A 20,169-nucleotide genomic window follows, 5' to 3' on the forward strand; every position below is an offset into this window, starting at 1 on the left:
AAACAAGAGGTAAAGAGAGAATGAGGAGGAAAGAAGAGAAAAAAGACGGGGAGGTAACTTGGTCAGTAATTTCTCGATCACATTGGAGGTCCGTGCGGGTGACGCGTTTTCATGGCAACCATCACACTAGCGTGGGTATGATGTCAGGGCGCACCAAAGGTGTCTAAGAACAATCCATGTGCATCACCTGGTTACAGGATTCAGGATCCTCGGCGAGGATCCTTGAGACAGGGGGGGAAACTTGTTACGGGGTAACAACGAATCGAGGGAACTCTATCGAGTTCGACGGATTAGGACAGAGGAAAGCGGGAGTTGGAGGCAGTGCTGCAGTAGGTAGGGACGGGTTTTCCCCTTTCGAGATTTTCCCCACTGGGTTTGCTCAAAGCGGTTTTTCACCTGTCCGAGTATGTACATGGACGCTTGCAGTAGGACTGAGAAGAGGAGACGGATACCTGTAGACAGTATATAGTACAATCAGCAAAGTACCAACTTTGCTGATTCTTCAATATCATTCTTTGGCTACATCGATTGCAGAGGAGACACGATCCATTAGCACCAGAGCCCCTAGATTTCCACGAGACCTCCATCGAGTTCGACCCAACCTGCGACCTAGTCGTCGTGTTTCCAGTACCGTTACAAATACCCATTTACATCCAATGGCTTTACGGCCCGGTGGTAACACCGTTTCCACCCATGTTTCTTTAGATTCGATGTTAGATATCTCTTTCTCCATGGATTCCAGCCACTTCTCACCATCTGGGCCGTTTACTGCTTCTTCAGGAGAGATAGGATCAATGAGAGAAGTATCACTTTCGATACCTGCGATAGAGGCGAGTGAGACTAACTTATTAGGCTCGCGACCAAAGTCTAGGAACGAGTCTGTTAGGCCTGCAAAACGGTGGGGGGGTCGAATAATTCGTCCGTGACGTGTCGTCAGGATCCCCTCATCCCCATCATTTCTTCCTTCCTCATCATTTCTCTCATTTTCGACGATATCGTTCTCATAGATCCAATTTCCTCCCCAAATGCCCTGTCCTCGTCGTCTTTCAGTAGGTTGTGGGCCTGTATTAGGTGAGTTGTCTCTATCAACATCATTTCCTTGTTCATTATCGATATTTTCCTGTTCGCCACTTTCTGAGCGGTCGTCAGGGAAAATTTCTTCGTTGACGACGGGGTCTAGGTCCACTTCGATGGCGTCAAGAGGGGTTTGGATGACATCTGGCGACTCTCTAGTAGCCACCATTCGTCCTGTCGAGCGACGAACGTCTCGTGAGTGTTCGATTCGTCCCGATCCGTCCATTCTAACGATCCAACCGCTCACACCCTCATCCTGACCTAGTATAATGGCTGACGAACCCCTAGGTATCGTGAAGTTCGACTTCAGCCTTATCTCTCTTGGTATCTGAACGAAACATCGTTCACCAAATCTCCACACGCTATCTAAGTTCGTGTCTCTTCCTGTGAGTGATGTCCAGCCTGATTTACCACTGACACCAATCGAGGTTTTCATAATTATAATGGCGGCGTATCTGACAGCATAGGACCAATATTCGTTCGGTAGTCCTGAGTCGAATAACATCGTTGATACCATCCCCTTCAAGGTACGTATCATTCTTTCCGCCACTCCATTTAATTCTGGTGTGTATCTTGGTGTGATGTAGTGGTTGATCCCTGCTGATAGGTAGAATTCCCTCATATCGAGGCTATCGAATTCACCTCCCCCATCAGACCTAATCACCCTCACCCTTTCACCAAGCTGTTTCTCTAATTTCGAGATACACTGTCGAACGATATCTGACGATTCGTTCTTCGTCGTTATCGGTACGGCGAACACAATTCGACTCGCCCTTTCTACACCAACGAAGAAATATCGTTCACCTTTTATCGCCGGACCGAACGGGCCAGCAATATCGACATCCATTCCTACTCCTTCACCATCTCCTTTTAACATTGGTGCTTCTTTATTCTTCGGTAGACGTGTTATCTTGGCCTGCATACAGGCGGGACATTTATCGGTTGTAAAGGGATCGTTCTTGTAAGTGTCCCAGTCCTTCTTCAATAGTCCCTGTCTACCTAGACTCTTTAGTTTATCTACACCTATATGTCCGAGTCGCTGATGCTCAGATTCAAGTGGTGAAGTCGCCTTCGGTGTCGATATCACGATCATCGCGGCAGACATCGCTCTGCCAAATCGTACCGACCATAGTGAGTCATGTTTCCTCAAACCTAGTTTCTCTTTACCTTTACCTATCCATCCACCACTGCTGCTTAGATTCGCCTTCCATCCCCATGAGAGTAACTTCGAGAGGGATAGAAGACTTATCTTCGCTGTGGGGACGTGATGTACATCTTTCAGTACCATTTTCTGTCCTGAATCTAGTTCGAGGTTAATGTCACCTGTTTCCCAAGCCGTCATTGACTTGCCAGATGCTAGTCCGAACACTCTCGGCTCCACTAGTCTTTTAATATTCGTCATTATCGACCTGTGAGGAGTTATGTGGTGAGTAGCACCACTGTCCACTACCCAGGTGGGGATTACACGAGTGTGGCTTACATCATTAGACTCTGTAGCTAATCCCACCCACTCATTATCCTTATCCTCAACCCACGGGTTTTCAATTTCTTCGGGCCATACGATATTATTCGTGTACCCTTCGTCATCATCGAACCACGATTCTGTCGACATGGCCATCCCGGCCCACGCCTCATGTTCACCATCCAATGACGAATACATCAAGGAGGTTTTGGAGTTATCCTTGGACTGGTTCTCATCCTTCGAGACCGTATGTCCTTTCTTATTATTCTTATTATTATTATTATTCCTCCATTTCTTTTTACCTCCATCCTTTCCATCTGCGTTTTCCTTCCTGTTCGTATCCTCTCTTTTAGGTTTACGACAGTACTTCGCTAGATGTCCTACAGTGTCACAGTTATAACACTTTCTGGTTTCTTTTCTGGGCTGACCATCAGAGATATTATCTCGGTTCACCCTCATTCCTTTATTTCCTTCGACGAACATCGCGAATCCCTTCCTATTGGTTCTACCAACAGGGCGCGCTTTACGTCTCGCCGTTTCTTTATTGAAGATCGATAAGACCTTTTCCCAAGTTCTTTCCTCTGCTATGAGGGATGTTACTTCGATCTGAATGATCCTGTAGGATGGTGCTAGAATGGTATTGAGGAATAACCCAGCTCGTTCCTGTGAGTCAAACTTCAACCCTACCAATCTCGCTTCGGACATCGTCTTCGAGAAATCCTCTACATGCTTGGCCATTTCTTCGGCCGTCGCATCGTCCCTTAAGTCATAGCTAAACAACGCTTGACGGACATTCCTTTGATTCTCGATTGTCGCTGTTACATGCAGGGCTATGCAGTAGTCCCACATTTCTTTAGCTGACATCTTCTCAGATATATCAAGCATCACAGCATCCGACACTGTTCCCTTGATCATCCCCTGCGCTTTATTCTCCCTCGCTTGCCACTTTTCCCATTCCTTCCACTCTTCTCCAGTAATCCTTCTACCAGCCACTTGCCCTTCGACGGGCGTGGTAGGAGGTACTGATCCCGCCCTCTCAGCTGCCGATCTAACCCCTACGCGACCAGGTTCGGTATCATTACCTGTGACGATATTCCACACGTCACCTATCTGTAGATACACCTCGATCGACTTCCTCCACGGAGCATACGATGCTGGATCGTGGGATAACTTTGGGTGGTTCTCAAGAGAGATCTTAGACGACACAGAGGTCATTATGAGGAGAGTAGAAATGGGAACTTGCCTTTGTTATGTTATACACAGAGGTATGTGGTCTTCCGACTGTTAATCTGTTAACGCTTATAATTAGATGATAATACAGAGGGGAAAAAGAGCATGCATCAATTCTACATGTCTCTATACTTATCACATTCCACTCACACGCATAAAACCAGAGACGATCGAATAAAGTTCAGAGGATAAGTTGAACGGAGAAATATTCGACGGAAGGGGTAATTCTAACGGCGGTTCGGCCGTCCTGGCCCGATTCTATCGGCTAACAGAGACGACTATAACAACATCGTTTCTCACCCACAAAATCCATCCTTTCATCTCACTCCCCTACCCGCAAACGAGACCGGCGTCCCAAGAGACCATCGAGAGAAAGGTATTACGGCAAAGGGGTTTCAATGTAAGGAAGTGATACCTAGGAGATGACATCAAGGGTTTTGCTTGGTTCATCAGCTTAAAAAGCCCATTTTTGAACGCTTGGACTTGAGAGAGACATAACACACCTTCTACTGACCTACTTTCACTACCCCCGTCGATTGGTTCGTTCATTTTGATCATCTGATTCAATTGAGTGTTGTACTTGTGTGTTGAGAAGAACACTTTGTCTTTGAATATAATGAATGATAGAGACATGGTATCTTTAGCGTAGGTTCTTCTCATTCTACCCATTTCCTCGTTTCTGCCCCAACACGAATCACCCCTGCAAGTACACGCCCCCGCCAAACAGAACATCCTTCTTAACCACGTCCAAACATCAGAAGCGTCACGAACTGGAGAAGAGAAACTCATGACTCGAATTTGTGAACAGTCGTATTTGAACCCTATTGAGAACGAGAGGAAAATAAAGAGATGATTGAGTAAAAGAGTGTGATGAGAAAAAACTCAACCGGCTAACCCTCAGTCCTTCTTCTTTCCAACCCATGGCCCCACCTCCTTCTCTCGCCTCATCAAACTCCACATCTTCAACCCGTCGTCCATCTTATACCAGAAACGAACTTTTCTCACTTGCTCAAACTCCCGATCTTCCATCCATCAAAGGTCTAGAAAAGTTCCCCATCATCCGTGAGAGACGTGAAACTGATGGATGGGATAAATGGGGTATAGACGAATCCTTCTCTTCGTTACTCAACAACGAACCGATCTCCAAACTTTTTCCTGTCCCTCCTTCTCTTCCTTCTGCTCCAGTTTTAATCCCTTCAAGTGAAAGGACTTCCACCACGACCAATATGAGTATTTCGACTGTTCCTTCTCCTCAAAATCTTATTCGTCTTCCCGAAAGCGACAACACCTCTCCCCTCGTAAACAACAAGACTAGCGAGGAGCAGGATAAAAAGACAGAATTAGTATTTGAATACCTCTCACCTGCCAGTAAAGAAGCTCCCGCTCCACCTATCAGATTGGCATTTACCAACCCTTTCGATACTTCTCGTCCACTTGCTGAACAGAAGAAACCAAGTGCAGTGTCCATCTTCAACACTCCTGGATCTCTCTCGCGCACTTCGTCCACTTCCACAGCGTCGACATTAGGTATGATGAGTTTGGGCAAAGACTTTGACAATCTTCGTCTTCATCGATCAATGTCTCGTTCGTCATCGATTTCTTCCGTATCGTCTGGTTCGGCCGATGACCCCGATTGGCGTAAATCTCAGAAGAAAGAGGAACGAAGATCAACCTTGAACAGATTCGCTGCTCCATGGCCATTGCCAGCTACGACCCCTGTCATTGCTCCTATGCCAAGCTCCAGTCCTGGTCCTCGACTCCAGGCGTTGAAGACAAAGATCGGGGTTTCTGAACATGGGATGTCTCATGTAGAGGTCGGGAAGGGAGTGAATGAGGCGAAGGATGAAGGGACAAGTTTACCCTTGCCTAAACCTGCCAGCTTGCCCCCTCGTCCGGGACCTATTGCACCGGTGTATGTCAAACGCGAGTCGGCAGCTTTGGCACAACCCATGTCGTTGCCTAATGTGGCACCGATGAGTCATGTTTGGGAGACGGAGGAAGCTATGAGTGGCAACGAACGACGACGTAGGGCGAGTCAAGTGAGTGGAGGACAAGGTTGGCAGACGCCCAGTCGAGGTACGAGCGACGCAGGTTCTGTCAGCTCGGAAGAGGGTCGAGGTCAGGATCAGAGACCTGAAAGGTTGGTCAACTTGGGAAAGAGTTTGAGAAAGAGTGTCAGTGAGAAGGTCAGGGCATGAGTCGTAACTGTATGTCAGCAGTATGCAAACACATTCTTTCATGAGGTCGGAGACCAGTCCTCTATGGGGTAATTTCGAAGTGATGCGTGATACATATATCAATCTGTTATCATTGCCTAAATCATCTCACCAGCGCTCGTGATTCATATATCTCCCCCCCTCTACTCACGGTGAGATGGATATTGGGTGTGTTCAATGTCATTACAAGTACGATCGACGCCTATTGTCGATAAAAGCGTATAACCATGACGCTCAGATTGTCGGTGGAATAGTTGGTAATGGCGTGGTCGAGAAGTATTTTGCTTGCCGCTTGCGGATCGTGGACGTTTCTTATTAAGTTGACAGCCTCTTGATCTTGACAAACATCCCACAGCTGCAGATCAGCAAGAGCTCCACCCAGTCAACCGTCCGATTGTATGCGGAGACGTGAAAGGAACTTTCATGACTCACCCCGTCACATGCGACAATGAGGAACTCGTCCATCTCATCCAGGACAGTTTCGGTTGTGTAAGGCGAGCCAACGACAAATTCCTTCATAGATGCGTCACCGAGCGATCGAGTCACAGCTAGGACGCCTGGTGATCAGTGGCCCACTCATGACTGACGAGAGTTAGTCTGGTACCTCTGTCGCACTCACCATTCACCCGGTTATTCATGACAAAACCACCCGCATCCATTATTCTCTTAGCCTCCTGCGTGTCGCTCCCTTTATGATCGTAAGTCAGTCTCACTGCTTTGCCATCTCGGCTGTACCGTCAGCCGTGTACAATGTCCCATCTTGACGTCGTCGAGTACTCACCATAAAACCGCTCTAGCATCTCCCACGTTGGCAGTGTACAACACCCACTTCAAGCCTTTCTCACTCTGCGGTTCGATCGCCTCAATCCTTGACCCGTCCGCGGCAGACGGCGTGATAGGAATATCATCCTCTTCATCCTTCTTGTCCGCCCCTGTCAGACCTCGTACGAAATCTCTGATCCGTCTACCCGAAGTCTTTCTTCCCAAAGACGAGTCCGTCACACTGGAAGCACCTCCGATGCTTCCGTTGGTTCCCCCAGCCAATGAATTACGCCGGGATGGCGTGTAAGCAGTCTGAGCCTCCAATTTGTCCTCCCCCATCCCCTCCATCAGTCCACGAGGGCTGAAAGATGGGTTCAAGAATCCCTTTGGCTCTTTCTCGGCGTCCACATGTTCCGCCCGGAGAAAGGCAGTGACTGCTGTGCAACCTGATGACGTGCGTGCCGCATGCGCTAAGTGTGTGAGTCGGAGGTCAACTACGTGGAAGGTTTTGTTGAGAAGGTCTGGTACTGGCATGGCAGGTTGTGATATGAGTGCGTCAAGGAAGTACTATTCATCAATCGGTGTGTCCCTTAAGTTCATAATAGTAGTTCACTCACCTCGTGAAAATTCTGACCGCACCATTCTGCCGCGTGTTTCCCGGCATGACCGCTGAGAATCAGTATCATTGTGTGAATGTGAGGAAGGACCCACTCGAAGACTGCAAAATAACCTTGACCTCGAATACCAGCGAAATCATAGACAAAACTGTGCGCGTCTTCCATGGTTTTCCTGCATCGTTTGTTACGATCTTCACTCACACCGATTCGGAAGAAGACGTTTGGTTCTGAAGGTGAAATAGGGTTGGCAGGTACAGATGACGGATGACAATTAAGAGCCTGGCGAGTCAGCTAGGTGACATATTCACTATGTGAAACCAAGGAAAGGATGACTCACTCCATACGTGTCGGGTCCCTCGGCGATGGTGATGGTTTTACTTCGGGCGTTCTGATTGTCGGGAAGATTGTTAGACAGGCGCATGTTGATGTTGAGGGAGGGATCTGAAGAAGAGCTGGGTGAAGAGTTGACACCGTCGTCTGACATGGAAGTGGGTGTGGTAGTAGTGGGAGGGGGGGAAGTATAGCCTCTGGAGAAAAAAAAATGTCAGCTCGTAACGTGATCAAGTTAGAAGTAAAATGTAACAGGTACCAAAGCCCGAGCGCACTACATTCGTTCTGATCATCGGAGTATTTTACGTGATATCGCTTGCCGAGGTTGGTGAACAAAATAAGAGCAAGGATGATGGACGGGAGAAGGGGCGGGGATGGGAAGGATGATAGCATGGAGACGGGTGATGTGCCAAAATAGGTCACGGCCGAAAGAGCGGTGGAGCTGATGACAGTTGCCGAGTATATGATCATCCTCGATGTACATGGCGAGGAGATGTATCAGAGGCAGGATGGTATGAAGAGAGATATATGAATGACACTCACAGACCTGGATGACCCATGGCAGCTGAATTTGCTATAGAACGAACGAAGAAATGAGTGAGCTTATTTTTCTCTTTGACACTTCGGTTTCTGTTCATCTCCAATGTCGTCATCGTAGCCCCGCGTCGTCGTTTCGCGCTTTCACCTCTTCCATATTCCCCGTCCAAAACTGATGCCCTCGATGCAGGATGTATGGGATAATTAAGATGGATGAGAAAGGGAGAGATGATGTGGTTGTAAAGCTCGGTGTTCGACTTGACCGAAAGAGGGAGTCGTGTTGTAACTATGGTACGAAGTAATGTAAAGGGGACTCACAATCACCAACTACTTGGAGATTTGACAGAGTTGGATGATTCGGGTGAGCTTGTGCCAAGAAAGATTCCCCTTGTTCCTGCGTGTCCTGCATCGTGTCAGACTTGAGAATCTTCTCTCTTCCTCTTGCCCGCTTGCACTTTCACTTTGGTTTGAAACTTGATTCCGAAGCACGCAAGCACGCGGTGCCCGACTGCAAATGATGATGGCACAAGACGAGAGGCGAAGTGGATCTAGGCCGACGGTCGGTCTTCCGGGTTATTCAGCACCCGAAATCCGACGAAAGCTGACGGTATGCAAGGAATTGAACAGTTTGTATGATATCTGTTCAGTGATGTGTGAAGTGGTTGAGATGAAGTGTTGAGGAATGGAAAGAACAACGAGGCTAGACTGGTGGGACAGAAGGAAGCTATCAAAAGTTAAATTAATGGGGCCGAAAATCGGGTGGGGCTCGTTAGAAATGAGACAAAGCTCTCTTCATGTTTCGTCCAATCTTTTAATCAGACACTTCATGTATTATATCCAATCTATTCTGACTCTTCGACATTGCTATACATGACACATGGCACATCTCAGTTTGCGGGAAAAGTAGATCAGTGGTGGGGATAGAATACATATGACCGATGTTACCAGGTAAGTACTTGATGACGGTAATAGCGGGGCACCAGAACCGCACATCAAATCCAATCTTTTCCGGCTCTTGGAATCTTTGTCCTCAGATTTGTACATTGATTCTCACCTGCCATTCGCTATACAATACATGATGTCTTTCTTCAACATTGTTCGCAAGAGTCTTCCCTCATCTTCCCGTCTCATCGCCAGTACCCTTGTGCAGCCCACACGTCGCTACATCATCCGTTCGCCACTCATCCAAAATCGAAGACCCGCTTCAACCTCCACATCCGTCTCCCCTTCGACCCTTCCTGAATATATTCTTCCTTCTCATTCCAGTTCCACCCCGATCACACCCCTCAGAGTAACATCTCCATCAATACGGGCAATACAAGAAGAAGGATACTTAGAAAATCCCAAGTTACTCCCTCCTGACCAGGCCTTCTTACATATCACTCCGGAAGCCGTACAGGTGAGTGCTGACATCACTTCACATACGAGGGTCACTGACGTGCAGCAATTATCGGAGATAACCTCACGAGAACCACCGGATGTAGTGGATAAGGGGCTGGCTCTGAGAGTAGGAGTGGAATCAGGTGGATGTCATGGTTATCAATACACCATGGTACTGACAGAGGAGAGAGGTGTGGACGATTAGTAAGTTGTAAACTTGTTCAATCTCTTGCTCGTTCCTCATCATTCGATGTTCAGCTACATGACAATCTACGACAAGAGGTGATGATTGTGCTGACAGCGCAGTGTGATGCAACCAGATGGAGTTGATTGCATCCCCGTGGTGGTAGATCTCACATCATTAGGATTACTCAAAGGTGAGTCAATCCTTTGGGTACAAGACGAGACTGGACTAATACTCAGGCGCAACATTACATCATGCCACCGAACTCATCGGCTCAAGCTTTAGAATACAAGATAACCCTCAGGCGAAACAAGGTGGAGCTTGTGGATGTGGGATAAGTTGGGAGGCGAATGAAGCGGTTCCGACGTGAAGTCCCAGAGTTCGGACGTCTTGGTCTTTTAGAATGTGGATGTAGACGTGTACACTCTGTTATGTAGCTAGTCAAAATCATCGCGTCTCAGCTTTGATGCACGTATTCATAACGATGATACATGCCGCAAAGTTGCATGAAATACATATATGTCTTGGATGATGCTGGATGATGTTTTCATGCGTATGGTAATAACCGTCTCAATCTCTTTGCCTGTTTGTCAGCTTTGGTCTCTCTGTGCGACTTATAATCAGCTGACCTGTGAAGGCGTAGCATATGTCGTCAGACCCAATCTATTGATTTTACCCGCGCTCTTGCCCGTGTTGAGATGTTGTTTGCCAGCTCTATGACGTTTGAACTGTTGACATGATCAGTTTACGTCTGAGCAATTATACTACCTATCCCCCCCTCTCCCTCTCATTGCCCTCCTCCACATATGTCCACTCGTAAACTTCGCCTCTCCACCTCCGGCGATTGACTACAACGGATCCTCGGATATCTTCCAAGTTCACTGAGCCTAGGAGGTTTGAGATGTCCTCTCATCACTGACGGGATTGTAGCGGACAGATACGAGGTTTGGAGAGGCGGAAGTGAGAAGGGACATAAGATAAGACTTCAAATTTTCCCGTCTCTTCGCGGTAAAGATGTGCCGCTATGGGAGTTTGTAAGGTGGAGGAAAGCGGATAAAGAAAATATAGACTCACCAAACCCGTGGCTGTCATAGAGAACCTTTTCTTAGATCCTGAATGAGATTTTAGCTTTTGACATGGAATCGAACTTGACAACCCTCTCGAAGTCCCCCAAGCTCCTATAGTTCCCACGATTCTAAAAGGGGCGTGAAGTCGTAATGCCGTTCTTGTGAAATGACCCAGAGTCGCCAGCGTCACAGGGAGCATGGTTTGATGCTATTCCTATGTGCACTAGGAGCCTAAACGATTCACTCATAGGCCTTTTCCAGCAGTTGGATCGGAGGTTTCTGACAAAGTCACGTGAGCGGGGTTACAGTGTGTATAATCCCGTAACGCCGCTGTTAGCTTGTTTGGGTGGCCTGGTCTTCCTTTTACCGCCATCGCACTCCCTCACTCTCGCGTCTATTTAATCCCCACCCAACATCTCCTTTCTTTTCTTTAACCCGCAAGTCGTTTGTCTTCTTTCTTCTTGTGAGTCTCCTCACTCTTTCATCATCACCATTCTCCATCTTTGACATAATCCTTGTCGTCGGATCTTGGGTGAGGCATAAGAAGAAGAAAGTATAAAGATTGATAAGATAGTAACTTCAACACTCAACAACTCTTATATACACAATGTCCGGTCGTGGTAAAGGTGGCAAAGGTCTCGGTAAAGGTGGTGCCAAACGTCACCGCAAAATCTTGCGTGATAACATCCAGTGAGTCTTGCTTCATCAGTCCCACTTATCATCATCATTATCCGCAGTATGATATCGTATATGAGACTAGATAAAAGTTACCAGTGAGAGAGAGATGAATACTGATGTAATAGGGGTATCACCAAACCTGCTATCCGTCGTTTGGCTCGTCGTGGTGGTGTGAAACGTATCTCTGGGTTGATCTATGAAGGTTTGTCCCTATGCTCTTTCTCCCATGTCCACCCACACTCCTTCATCCTTCGCTCCCTCCATGCACTCCGACCTGCAAGCCACTCTTCACCTCATCACTCCGCGCTGAATCAAAGGAGTGTACGAGTGCAGTAATCAGTGGAAGGGGTATGCTGACTAATAGAAACCCGTGGAGTCCTCAAGATCTTCCTCGAGAACGTTATCCGTGACTCTGTCACTTACACTGAACACGCCAAGCGCAAGACCGTCACTTCGCTCGATGTTGTTTACGCCCTCAAACGCCAGGGTCGTACCCTTTATGGTTTCGGCGCTTAAACGAATCATCCGTTTGGTGGCAGAGGGAGAGGAGTCGTTCGTACTTTGTCGTTTTTGGGGGAAAGATTTCGTTTTTCGTTTTATGAGAGGATCTTGGATCCCGTCCATGTTTGACATGTGATGTATGGTGTTGAATGATTCATATCCGTTGCATCTCCTGAAGCTAAGCCTCGAAGAGCACTATCTGATGTGAGGAACATGCTGCCAGCGTCGACCCAGAGCAGCATGCAGCAGCAAGAGCATAGGATAGGCACTGTCCGGAGGCTGAAGATGAGGATGTAGGTTCTGCGCACAATGTCCGCCCAGTTTCAATCGGCAGAGGAGGGACATCTGACTTTGACCTCAGCCGCGTTATATCACGGAATATGGAGAGAAGCGATACCAAGGGCTGATGACGGAAATCATATCTAAGATAGCTCGTTATGAGATCACACCTTGATGCAACATGTACAATGCAAATTCCAATACCTACTTCTTCTCCTTATCCTTTTCAGAATCCTCTAAGCTCATTGCTATAGCTCTAGCCATCGCCGCTTCTTCATCCTCTTCATCTTCATCCATATTCACATCCTCTCCTCCATTCTCATTGCTCATCGCTATAGCTCGACGCAAAGCAGCTTCATCGTCTTCTTCCTCCATCGTCTCATCCTGTTCTATCCCCCCAGGAGTTCCGGTAGAAACGACATCACCAGGCGCTTGAGGTAAAGAAACGTTGGCGTTGCTCAAAGGAGCTGTGAGACCGACTGGTAGAGAAGCAGAGGTGGTGGTAACGGATTCCTGTAGAGCTGAGGGAACAACAGATGACGATGATGTTTGTTGTGCTGCGGCCTCTTGTAAAGACATACGAATAGCCTAGAAATTAGAAAATATGTTTTGATAGATGAAGATGAATACTCACCATGGCCAATTCAGGATCCATGTTAGGATCCACTGCATCTTCCCCGACTTGACCAGGAATGGGAACAGGATTATTAGGATCAGCCAAAAGAGAAGAGATGATCATATCGGATAATAAATGTGGACCAGGGGGAATAGATACTAGATGTCTAATTGATCAGCATTCAGTCTGAACCTCATCATCATCCATATAAGATGTTACTCATTCTATTCTTGGACGTTTGATTAATGAGATGATAAGCCATTAATGATCAGGAATTGGATGAGGTAAAGTTGACTTACGATTCTCCTCCTCCTGCAGCTTCTATCAAAGCTCCTAACTTTTCATCATTCTTCATTCCCTCTTCACCAAAAGTCACCACATCCACTAAAACGTTATTCTTCCTTAACTTTTTCCCAAGTTTAACCAAAGCTTCTTGAGGGTCTGAAACTGGAGAACCGACAAACACGATAACTCTCTGTCTCTGGTTTTTATTTTCTCGATGTTTCAATGCTAGCTGAGCGATTTGGACGGCAGTTGAGAAATCTGAATCACCACCGATGGAAGCTTTTCCCATTGCCGATAACAGTTTACCGATATCGTTAGTTGGTGTGACCAACAAAGAAGGGCTGATGATCAGTCTGGTATATTCATATTTCAATTACCTCCTTCTGTTTCTCTTTCTCTTTCACCTTCCCCTTTCGTTACGTCCATGTTCCCATCTTTAGTCTATAGTTACACTTGCGTGCTTCTCACTTGGCCCAGAGCATCAAGGAAATGAGGGCGAGAAAAGCAGACCCGACTTACGACTTCCCGGCCATAGTCATGAGACCCACAGCTGATTCAGGATTAGAATCAGTCTTCGCTGTGAATACGGTCGATACTGCTTGAGCTTGAGCTTGAAATCTCGTCGGAGGGTAATCTCCATTCCTGAAGTATGAGCTGTATCCAAATTGCTGTTGAGTCTTCTCTCACCGCATATACTCGGAATTATCGAGTCTACACTATCAGCTGTCTTCATGAGAAATGGATGACAGGACTCACACTAACATACATGATTCAAGCGGCATCTTGTATCGTTATGGTTGAATGGACGAACGACGCGCAACCTACGACTTGGGGTGGACGGGGAATGAGGATTATGTGCCACATTTCAAAACGCCGAAAGGTCAAAGCGTCCCATGCGTCACTGACCGCTCCCCTACTCGCCCCCCTCCCCCTGTCAAGCCGTGCAGTTCATTCCTCTTACACATCTTGACTCCATAGACATCCCACTTGTCTCCTTTTTTCTTATCTATATTCTTAAAACACTAAGTAAACTGTGAGCACTTTTCTATTTCTGACCTTGTCTGAGAATCTGTAAAGTCGAGGGGAGAATCAATGGAGTCCAGGGGGGTATGTTCACACCGCCCCACTCAACCCTCTCTCTTGCTTCATACTTTATTTGCCCCATTTATCACATACCGGCCTGTTGCCACGATCATGCTCGGTGAAGTCTCCTTGGCCTTTGGTTGCTGTGCTATGGACCGACGTATTCTTGATAACTTGTCTGGACCTTTCTGCACAGTGTGCACTGCCTCGAACCTTATAAATTTCTATCGCCTCCCTTGGCTCCACTTTATCTTCTTTGGACCATTCCTTTGGTTATTCCGCTGCAGTCTGATCAACTGGAAGAGCGCTGACACTGTTTCTTTCTTTCTTTTTACTCAACAGATAGACACATCAACATGTGAGTGTGATCATGATCTCTTTCGAATCGTCGCTGACATTCCAGGGAGGACGAGGGTCAGTCGATAGTAATATGACAACGCATTCCATACTGATCGCTCACAGTCGCGGCGCTTGTCATTGACAATGGTTCTGGTATGTGCAAAGCTGGTTTTGCCGGTGACGACGCTCCTCGAGCTGTCTTCCCGTGAGTAGTCCATCCTGTAGAACCTGCGTTGACTGACGACATAGATCTATCGTCGGTCGTCCCAGACACCTTGGTGTGATGGTCGGTATGGGACAGAAAGATTCTTATGTCGGGTGAGTGGCGAATTACATCCAGATAAAATGTGCTCTAACCTATAGTGACGAGGCTCAGTCCAAGAGAGGTATCCTCACCCTTCGATACCCCATCGAACACGGTGTCGTCACCAACTGGGATGACATGGAGAAAATCTGGCATCACACTTTCTACAACGAACTGCGTGTCGCTCCAGAGGAACACCCCATCCTGCTCACCGAAGCGCCTTTGAACCCGAAACAGAACCGTGAAAAGATGACTCAGATCATGTTTGAGACCTTCAACGCTCCAGCTTTCTACGTCTCCATTCAGGCCGTCTTGTCCCTTTACGCCTCTGGACGAACCACTGGTGTCGTTCTTGACTCTGGTGACGGTGTCACCCACACTGTACCCATTTACGAGGGTTTCTCACTCCCTCACGCCCTTCACCGTGTCGATTTGGCCGGTCGTGACTTGACCGAGTACCTCATCAAGATTCTCATGGAGCGTGGTTACCCCTTCACCACCACCGCCGAGAGAGAAATCGTCCGTGACATCAAGGAGAAGCTTTGTTACGTGGCTCTCGACTTTGAGCAGGAGTTGCAAACTGCCGCTCAGTCATCGGCACTCGAAAAGTCGTACGAACTTCCCGACGGTCAGGTCATCACCATCGGTAACGAGCGATTCCGCTGCCCCGAGGCTTTGTTCCAGCCCTCTTTCCTCGGTCTCGAGTCTGCCGGTATCCACGAGACGACTTACAACTCGATCATGAAGTGTGACTTGGACATCAGGAAGGACTTGTATGGTAACGTTGTCTTGTCTGGTGGTACTACTATGTACAACGGTATCGGTACGTTTGAGTCTTTCTCGTAATAACCACCATAACTGACAAAATCAGCGGACAGGATGCAAAAGGAGATTACATCTCTTGCTCCCTCGTCGATGAAGGTCAAGATTGTCGCCCCTCCTGAGAGGAAGTACTCTGTCTGGATCGGTGGTTCCATTCTCGCTTCTCTGTCTACCTTCCAGGTGAGTGGAGTCGCTTGGTCTCGTGAGGTTGGCACTGACGGCATTAGCAAATGTGGGTCTCCAAGGCAGAGTATGACGAGGCTGGTCCTTCGTGAGTCGCGTCTAGAGTTTGTTGTGACGACTACTGACGTGATAGCATCGTGCACCGTAAATGCTTCTAAACGACGACGCTGAGATAGAGACTGTGTCGATGATTCCCGGTAGTCTAGCTGAAATGGTCATTTGTTGATAGGCTCTGCAGAATGTGAGATGAATGACGATGGCCAGGCATTATGAAGGGGTATACATGTGTGATTGCTCTGACTGTATTGCTGCCTAATGCTACATGCTATGAGTACTGTGTTCTAAATGCTGCATAGGAACCTACTCCTTCTGCTGCCCTCTGGTACGATAACGACTTAGGGCACCACCCTAAGTGACCCCGGGCACCACCTTCGGTCAGGAACCTAATGAATCGAACTAATGAGTTAGAAACACAATGCTATTATGGGTGGTTCCTCTACTAATCAATCGAAAAATTACTAATGATATCCTCCCAACCTCCCTAACCCCCTAACCTCCCTAAACCCCTAACCTCCTAACCCCCTAACCCCCTAAAGGTCAACTATTAGTATTCCGCCTCCACCTGCGGCAGAGGCAATGACTTACAGAGAGTAGGCACGCCCCATTCTGAATTAGGCACGCCAAAGGTGGTGCCCGGGGTCACTTCGGGTGGTGCCCTAAGTCGTTATCTCTGGTACGAAGCACATCCAAGTATAGACAGTCTATAGAGGATCGAAGGCTATAAGCTCGGCCGAGTTCAAGTTACCCGATCGGGACGAGGGGGGGGGGACCTCCACCGGCCACACGGACACCTCCACTTGTTCACAATCTCCCTCCCTTCCAGGTTCCCACACCTCTTCACCTCTCTATCAGCACCGTATCTCACAATGTCAGACGAAGGTGATCTCGAAGATCTGTACGGAATCGACGAAGATGATTATAACGGTCGTTACTATGACCTCGAGATCCGGGCAGACGACGACGAAGACGAAGACTATGAAGTGGACGATGATGATGAAGGTGAAGAAGATGATGATATGGGGGATGCTGAACTAGTAGATGAGTTCCCAATCACCATCGAACCTGAAGATCACGATGATGGTGGTCGAGTCAGTTTTCATCAATTGGCAGCTTTGTTTCAAAATACTACTTCCAACCAAGCCAGACAGAATCTCTTAGCTCAATTACTAGCCGAACCTACCACTGATCCACTCCCTCGAAGGGAATCCGTAAACAATGCCAGATCAGCATTGAGGAGAACGTTGTTGGGTGCAGCCAGAGGAGGAGGAGAAAGGAGGCAAAGGGATAAGAAATGGTGGAACGAACAAAAAGAACCTCATCCTAATGGAGTGGTATTACTAAGATCGGGGGAATTTGGAAGGGTTGGGGAGTGGGGATTGGGTAAAAAGAGACCTAGAGTCGGGTTTGCTCATGCATCTGGAGCTAAGAGATTCATGAGAAGAGGTCTGGTATCACCTGTGAGTTTAAAACATCTCATCGATCGTCATTGCCTAAAAGATGCTTCTTACACTCAATGACCTCATCGTTCTCACCTTCCATTGTCTCTTCAGTCCATCTTCACAGCAATTTCTCTCCCAGTCGTCATATAGTCTCCCATGGATAGTGAGAGTATATCATGTTTGTCAGACTTAGACTCGAGGTTCTCATTGTAACGAAGGGAAAGATGTTATAATGTGGACAAAATCTGATCTCAGAATATCATCCCTAATACTCCAGGCACTGTAGTAGCTTCATATCCTTCAATACCTTATGTAGGTCAATATTGTGGCGAAGATTATGGTGTCTTCTGTAAGTCTTCTTACCAACATAGTATAAAAAAACACTGACTGAACTCTTTCTTGATACTGCTCAACGTCTCAATCGTGATTTGCCACCAGACGCCGCCACTCAGTATTTTACCATTCATCTTTATTCCACCACACAGGCTAAGAAACAACCTAAGCGACACCCTTTGTCTAGTGCGACGGAGAGTACGAGGGTGGAAGTGGATGATGATGATGACGAAGAGGACACTTGGGGGAATTGGTCGGCTGGGAGAAGAGGGATGGCAGTGGAAGATACTAGTATGAAGAAGATTAAGACTGTTCAAGGGGAGGAGGGAAGATGGACTATCACTGATTGTGATGCGGATAAGAAGGGGGAGAAGTGAGTCTATTCAATCTCATCATCATCATACACCCTCTCACCCCTCCTCTTCTAACTCTTGATTGTGATCTTGTGCTTATTTTCGAATTTCATGAGAGTGTCATGGTAGTCGAGAAGATCATTGGGATGGAACGAAAATGAGGCTGAGATATAGAATGATATATTCCTCTATCACACCTTATGTGCACATGCTATACACCGCTCAACATGACTCGGAGCATGTATGTCTCGACTTTACAGGCTCTCGAAGAAGCCGCGAAGAGCAGTGGGGTTATGACAGTTTTGGCGTGAGTTTTCATTTGAAACGGCTTCTTGACAACACTCATTTGTCAGATCTGGAGCATCAGGTTCTCAGCCGATGGGAAAGAAGTCGTGGCTGGTGCAGGTAGTGGAAAGATCATGGTATATGATATCGAAAGTCAACAAAGATCTCTGAGCGTCTCGGGTCATTCGGATGATGGTATGTCCATGCCCACATATGATAAGCATCGCTCATCCCTAGTCAATGCCGTATGCTTCGCAGATGAGACATCTACCAATATCCTAGTCTCCGGTTCCGATGATGGCTATGTCAAAATCTGGGATCGACGTTCATTGTCTTCGTCAACGCCTTCCGGTGTGTTGGTAGGTGCTACAGAAGGAATCACCTATACTTCTCCTAAAGGGGATGGGAGGTATGTCGTGGTGAATTCAAAGGATCAAGCTGCTAGGTTGTATGATTTAAGGAAAATGAGAAGTCATAGTGAATTTACTACGGAACCTGATGCTGTGTCTAGGTATGGTCAACCGAGATTTGATTGTAAGTCTGAGTTTCTATTCTTACTTCCCTATGTTACCTTCCTTTGTCGTTGGTGTCCATGACGTTACTATGTCATTACAGCTCACTAGATCTGAAGTTTCAGAGACGTTAGGAGAGTACGAGTACTGATTCGTAGATCGGAACTCACATTATCCCACACCACAAAGATTGGCGCATCCGAAAGATTGTAGCGTCATGACATATCGTGGTCATGCTGTTTTACGTACTTTGATCCGATGTCATTTCTCTCCTCGAGAATCTACGGGACAACAGTATATTTATTCGGGAAGGTGAATCCTTCCTTTCTCTTTACATGACGTATACCTTGTATTGATAAATAGTGCCGATGGGAAAATCCATATTTGGTCCCTTGACGGTCGTGTGGTACAAGGTGATGTCTATCTTCTACTCCGACATCCCTCCCCCTCTCAGTAGATATTCATATCGCTCGTCGCTACTACATTATTGGTGCTAAGATCATTAATGCATGTCGCTGACGACGCAGTTCTGGATCGAGCCCTGTCAGCTCCTTTGAAAGACAGAAACAACCAATACACAGATCCCTCCGCACCTCAACTCCCACGCGTCGCTCGTAGAGACCAAACCGAAGATTCTTACCAAGCCTATTGCGTCCGCGACGTGAGTTGGCACGGGTACGAACCTACCCTCATGTCCACCTGCTGGGAGATGGATGGAGGTTACAGACGAGGAGGTACTCTGGCGAAACATGAGTGGAAGGGACTTGGGAAAGGCGGATTACGTTCGTTGGAGGATTGGAATGAAAAACAAGTTGCGGAACAAGCAGGATTAAGTAGAGGGTGGGGTTTGTTCGGTTAAACCACGGTTTTTTGTCAACTTCGTATTCGATCTGATGCTTTCAAAAGTTACTATAGTTGTAGAGTTTTCAAAGGTCAATGATTATTTGTAGATGTATCCCCATGTTTTTGTTCACATATATCCATTGCTGGACCACTCCCATTTGACCCAATTCTTTCCCACTGACATCATGTTGAATGGTGGATGACCGTGAGTGGTAAAAAGTTGAGAAAGTCGCGACGATCGTTCCTTTCGACATTTACCTTTCTCCCTTCAAAATCTATGTCGATATATCTTCCCACACTTTCCTCTCACTTCCTATATACATCTCGCCACAACAACCTTGAACCTTTGTCTCTCCTTCGCACAGCATGAAAACAGGTTCTCGGCCCACCTAGTG

At 47.2% G+C, this 20,169-nt stretch overlaps 7 protein-coding genes across 7 annotated transcripts; 5 read left to right on the forward strand and 2 right to left on the reverse strand.

The window, feature by feature from the left end:
- Window positions 1-4,686: 4,686 nt before the first annotated feature.
- TREMEDRAFT_59130 (uncharacterized protein) lies at window positions 4,687-5,964 on the forward strand (the record flags this gene model as incomplete). The annotated part of the gene is made up of 1 exon (XM_007001461.1): window positions 4,687-5,964. One exon carries the CDS (start codon window positions 4,687-4,689, stop codon window positions 5,962-5,964), a length of 1,278 nt encoding a protein of 425 aa, XP_007001523.1.
- Window positions 5,965-6,039: 75 nt separating this feature from the next.
- On the reverse strand, window positions 6,040-8,610 carry TREMEDRAFT_37088 (uncharacterized protein). Its single transcript, XM_007000804.1, has 8 exons — window positions 8,516-8,610; window positions 7,699-7,888; window positions 7,456-7,640; window positions 7,362-7,413; window positions 6,764-7,311; window positions 6,602-6,711; window positions 6,415-6,539; window positions 6,040-6,337 (listed from the first exon to the last, which is right to left on the reverse strand). Exons 2-8 carry the CDS (start codon window positions 7,843-7,845, stop codon window positions 6,185-6,187), a joined length of 1,320 nt encoding a protein of 439 aa, XP_007000866.1. The 5' UTR covers window positions 7,846-7,888; window positions 8,516-8,610; the 3' UTR covers window positions 6,040-6,184.
- Window positions 8,611-9,287: 677 nt separating this feature from the next.
- Window positions 9,288-10,279, forward strand: TREMEDRAFT_42122 (uncharacterized protein). Its single transcript, XM_007000932.1, has 4 exons — window positions 9,288-9,627; window positions 9,673-9,812; window positions 9,915-9,985; window positions 10,032-10,279. The coding sequence occupies exons 1-4, from the start codon at window positions 9,304-9,306 to the stop codon at window positions 10,160-10,162; spliced, it is 666 nt and encodes a 221-aa protein (XP_007000994.1). The 5' UTR covers window positions 9,288-9,303; the 3' UTR covers window positions 10,163-10,279.
- A 988-nt stretch (window positions 10,280-11,267) lies between these two features.
- Window positions 11,268-12,198, forward strand: TREMEDRAFT_42124 (uncharacterized protein). Its single transcript, XM_007000933.1, has 4 exons — window positions 11,268-11,322; window positions 11,434-11,549; window positions 11,663-11,739; window positions 11,902-12,198. The coding sequence occupies exons 2-4, from the start codon at window positions 11,467-11,469 to the stop codon at window positions 12,051-12,053; spliced, it is 312 nt and encodes a 103-aa protein (XP_007000995.1). The 5' UTR covers window positions 11,268-11,322; window positions 11,434-11,466; the 3' UTR covers window positions 12,054-12,198.
- A 277-nt stretch (window positions 12,199-12,475) lies between these two features.
- TREMEDRAFT_70875 (uncharacterized protein) lies at window positions 12,476-14,000 on the reverse strand (the record flags this gene model as incomplete). The annotated part of the gene is made up of 6 exons (XM_007001998.1): window positions 12,476-12,905; window positions 12,952-13,099; window positions 13,233-13,559; window positions 13,738-13,860; window positions 13,906-13,929; window positions 13,975-14,000. The coding sequence occupies 6 exons, from the start codon at window positions 13,998-14,000 to the stop codon at window positions 12,522-12,524; spliced, it is 1,032 nt and encodes a 343-aa protein (XP_007002060.1). The 3' UTR covers window positions 12,476-12,521.
- Window positions 14,001-14,168: 168 nt separating this feature from the next.
- TREMEDRAFT_37097 (uncharacterized protein) lies at window positions 14,169-16,292 on the forward strand. Its single transcript, XM_007000805.1, has 9 exons — window positions 14,169-14,251; window positions 14,644-14,659; window positions 14,705-14,715; window positions 14,764-14,845; window positions 14,890-14,958; window positions 15,004-15,767; window positions 15,816-15,946; window positions 15,994-16,037; window positions 16,083-16,292. Coding segments are annotated over exons 2-9 (1,128 nt in total). The 5' UTR covers window positions 14,169-14,251; window positions 14,644-14,657; the 3' UTR covers window positions 16,108-16,292.
- Window positions 16,293-16,875: 583 nt separating this feature from the next.
- On the forward strand, window positions 16,876-20,167 carry TREMEDRAFT_67163 (uncharacterized protein; the record flags this gene model as incomplete). Its single annotated transcript, XM_007001865.1, has 10 exons — window positions 16,876-17,466; window positions 17,704-17,797; window positions 17,887-18,154; window positions 18,309-18,441; window positions 18,488-18,614; window positions 18,657-18,953; window positions 19,090-19,243; window positions 19,295-19,344; window positions 19,459-19,776; window positions 20,151-20,167. The coding sequence occupies 10 exons, from the start codon at window positions 16,876-16,878 to the stop codon at window positions 20,165-20,167; spliced, it is 2,049 nt and encodes a 682-aa protein (XP_007001927.1).
- Window positions 20,168-20,169: the final 2 nt, after the last annotated feature.

Source organism: Tremella mesenterica (genome assembly GCF_000271645.1).
Source record: "Tremella mesenterica DSM 1558 unplaced genomic scaffold TREMEscaffold_1, whole genome shotgun sequence".
NCBI lineage: Eukaryota > Fungi > Basidiomycota > Tremellomycetes > Tremellales > Tremellaceae > Tremella > Tremella mesenterica.

What these genes read in the sequence shown, in the direction of transcription:
- TREMEDRAFT_42122 (XM_007000932.1), top strand. Translation starts at nt 9,304, where the DNA reads ATGATGTCTTTCTTCAACATTGTTCGCAAGAGTCTTCCCTCATCTTCC. An exon ending in TCACTCCGGAAGCCGTACAG is followed by an intron (nt 9,628 to 9,672) that starts GTGAGTGCTGAC and finishes ACTGACGTGCAG; the next exon opens with CAATTATCGGAGATAACCTC. An exon ending in ATCATTAGGATTACTCAAAG is followed by an intron (nt 9,986 to 10,031) that starts GTGAGTCAATCC and finishes ACTAATACTCAG; the next exon opens with GCGCAACATTACATCATGCC.
- TREMEDRAFT_37097 (XM_007000805.1), top strand. An exon ending in GCTCCTCGAGCTGTCTTCCC is followed by an intron (nt 14,846 to 14,889) that starts GTGAGTAGTCCA and finishes CTGACGACATAG; the next exon opens with ATCTATCGTCGGTCGTCCCA. An exon ending in TATGACGAGGCTGGTCCTTC is followed by an intron (nt 16,038 to 16,082) that starts GTGAGTCGCGTC and finishes CTGACGTGATAG; the next exon opens with CATCGTGCACCGTAAATGCT.
- TREMEDRAFT_42124 (XM_007000933.1), top strand. Translation starts at nt 11,467, where the DNA reads ATGTCCGGTCGTGGTAAAGGTGGCAAAGGTCTCGGTAAAGGTGGTGCC. An exon ending in ATCTTGCGTGATAACATCCA is followed by an intron (nt 11,550 to 11,662) that starts GTGAGTCTTGCT and finishes CTGATGTAATAG; the next exon opens with GGGTATCACCAAACCTGCTA. An exon ending in CTCTGGGTTGATCTATGAAG is followed by an intron (nt 11,740 to 11,901) that starts GTTTGTCCCTAT and finishes GCTGACTAATAG; the next exon opens with AAACCCGTGGAGTCCTCAAG.
- TREMEDRAFT_37088 (XM_007000804.1), bottom strand. Translation starts at nt 7,845, where the DNA reads ATGTCAGACGACGGTGTCAACTCTTCACCCAGCTCTTCTTCAGATCCC. An exon ending in AGGGACCCGACACGTATGGA is followed by an intron (nt 7,641 to 7,698) that starts GTGAGTCATCCT and finishes CTGACTCGCCAG; the next exon opens with GCTCTTAATTGTCATCCGTC. An exon ending in CATGAATAACCGGGTGAATG is followed by an intron (nt 6,540 to 6,601) that starts GTGAGTGCGACA and finishes ACTGATCACCAG; the next exon opens with GCGTCCTAGCTGTGACTCGA.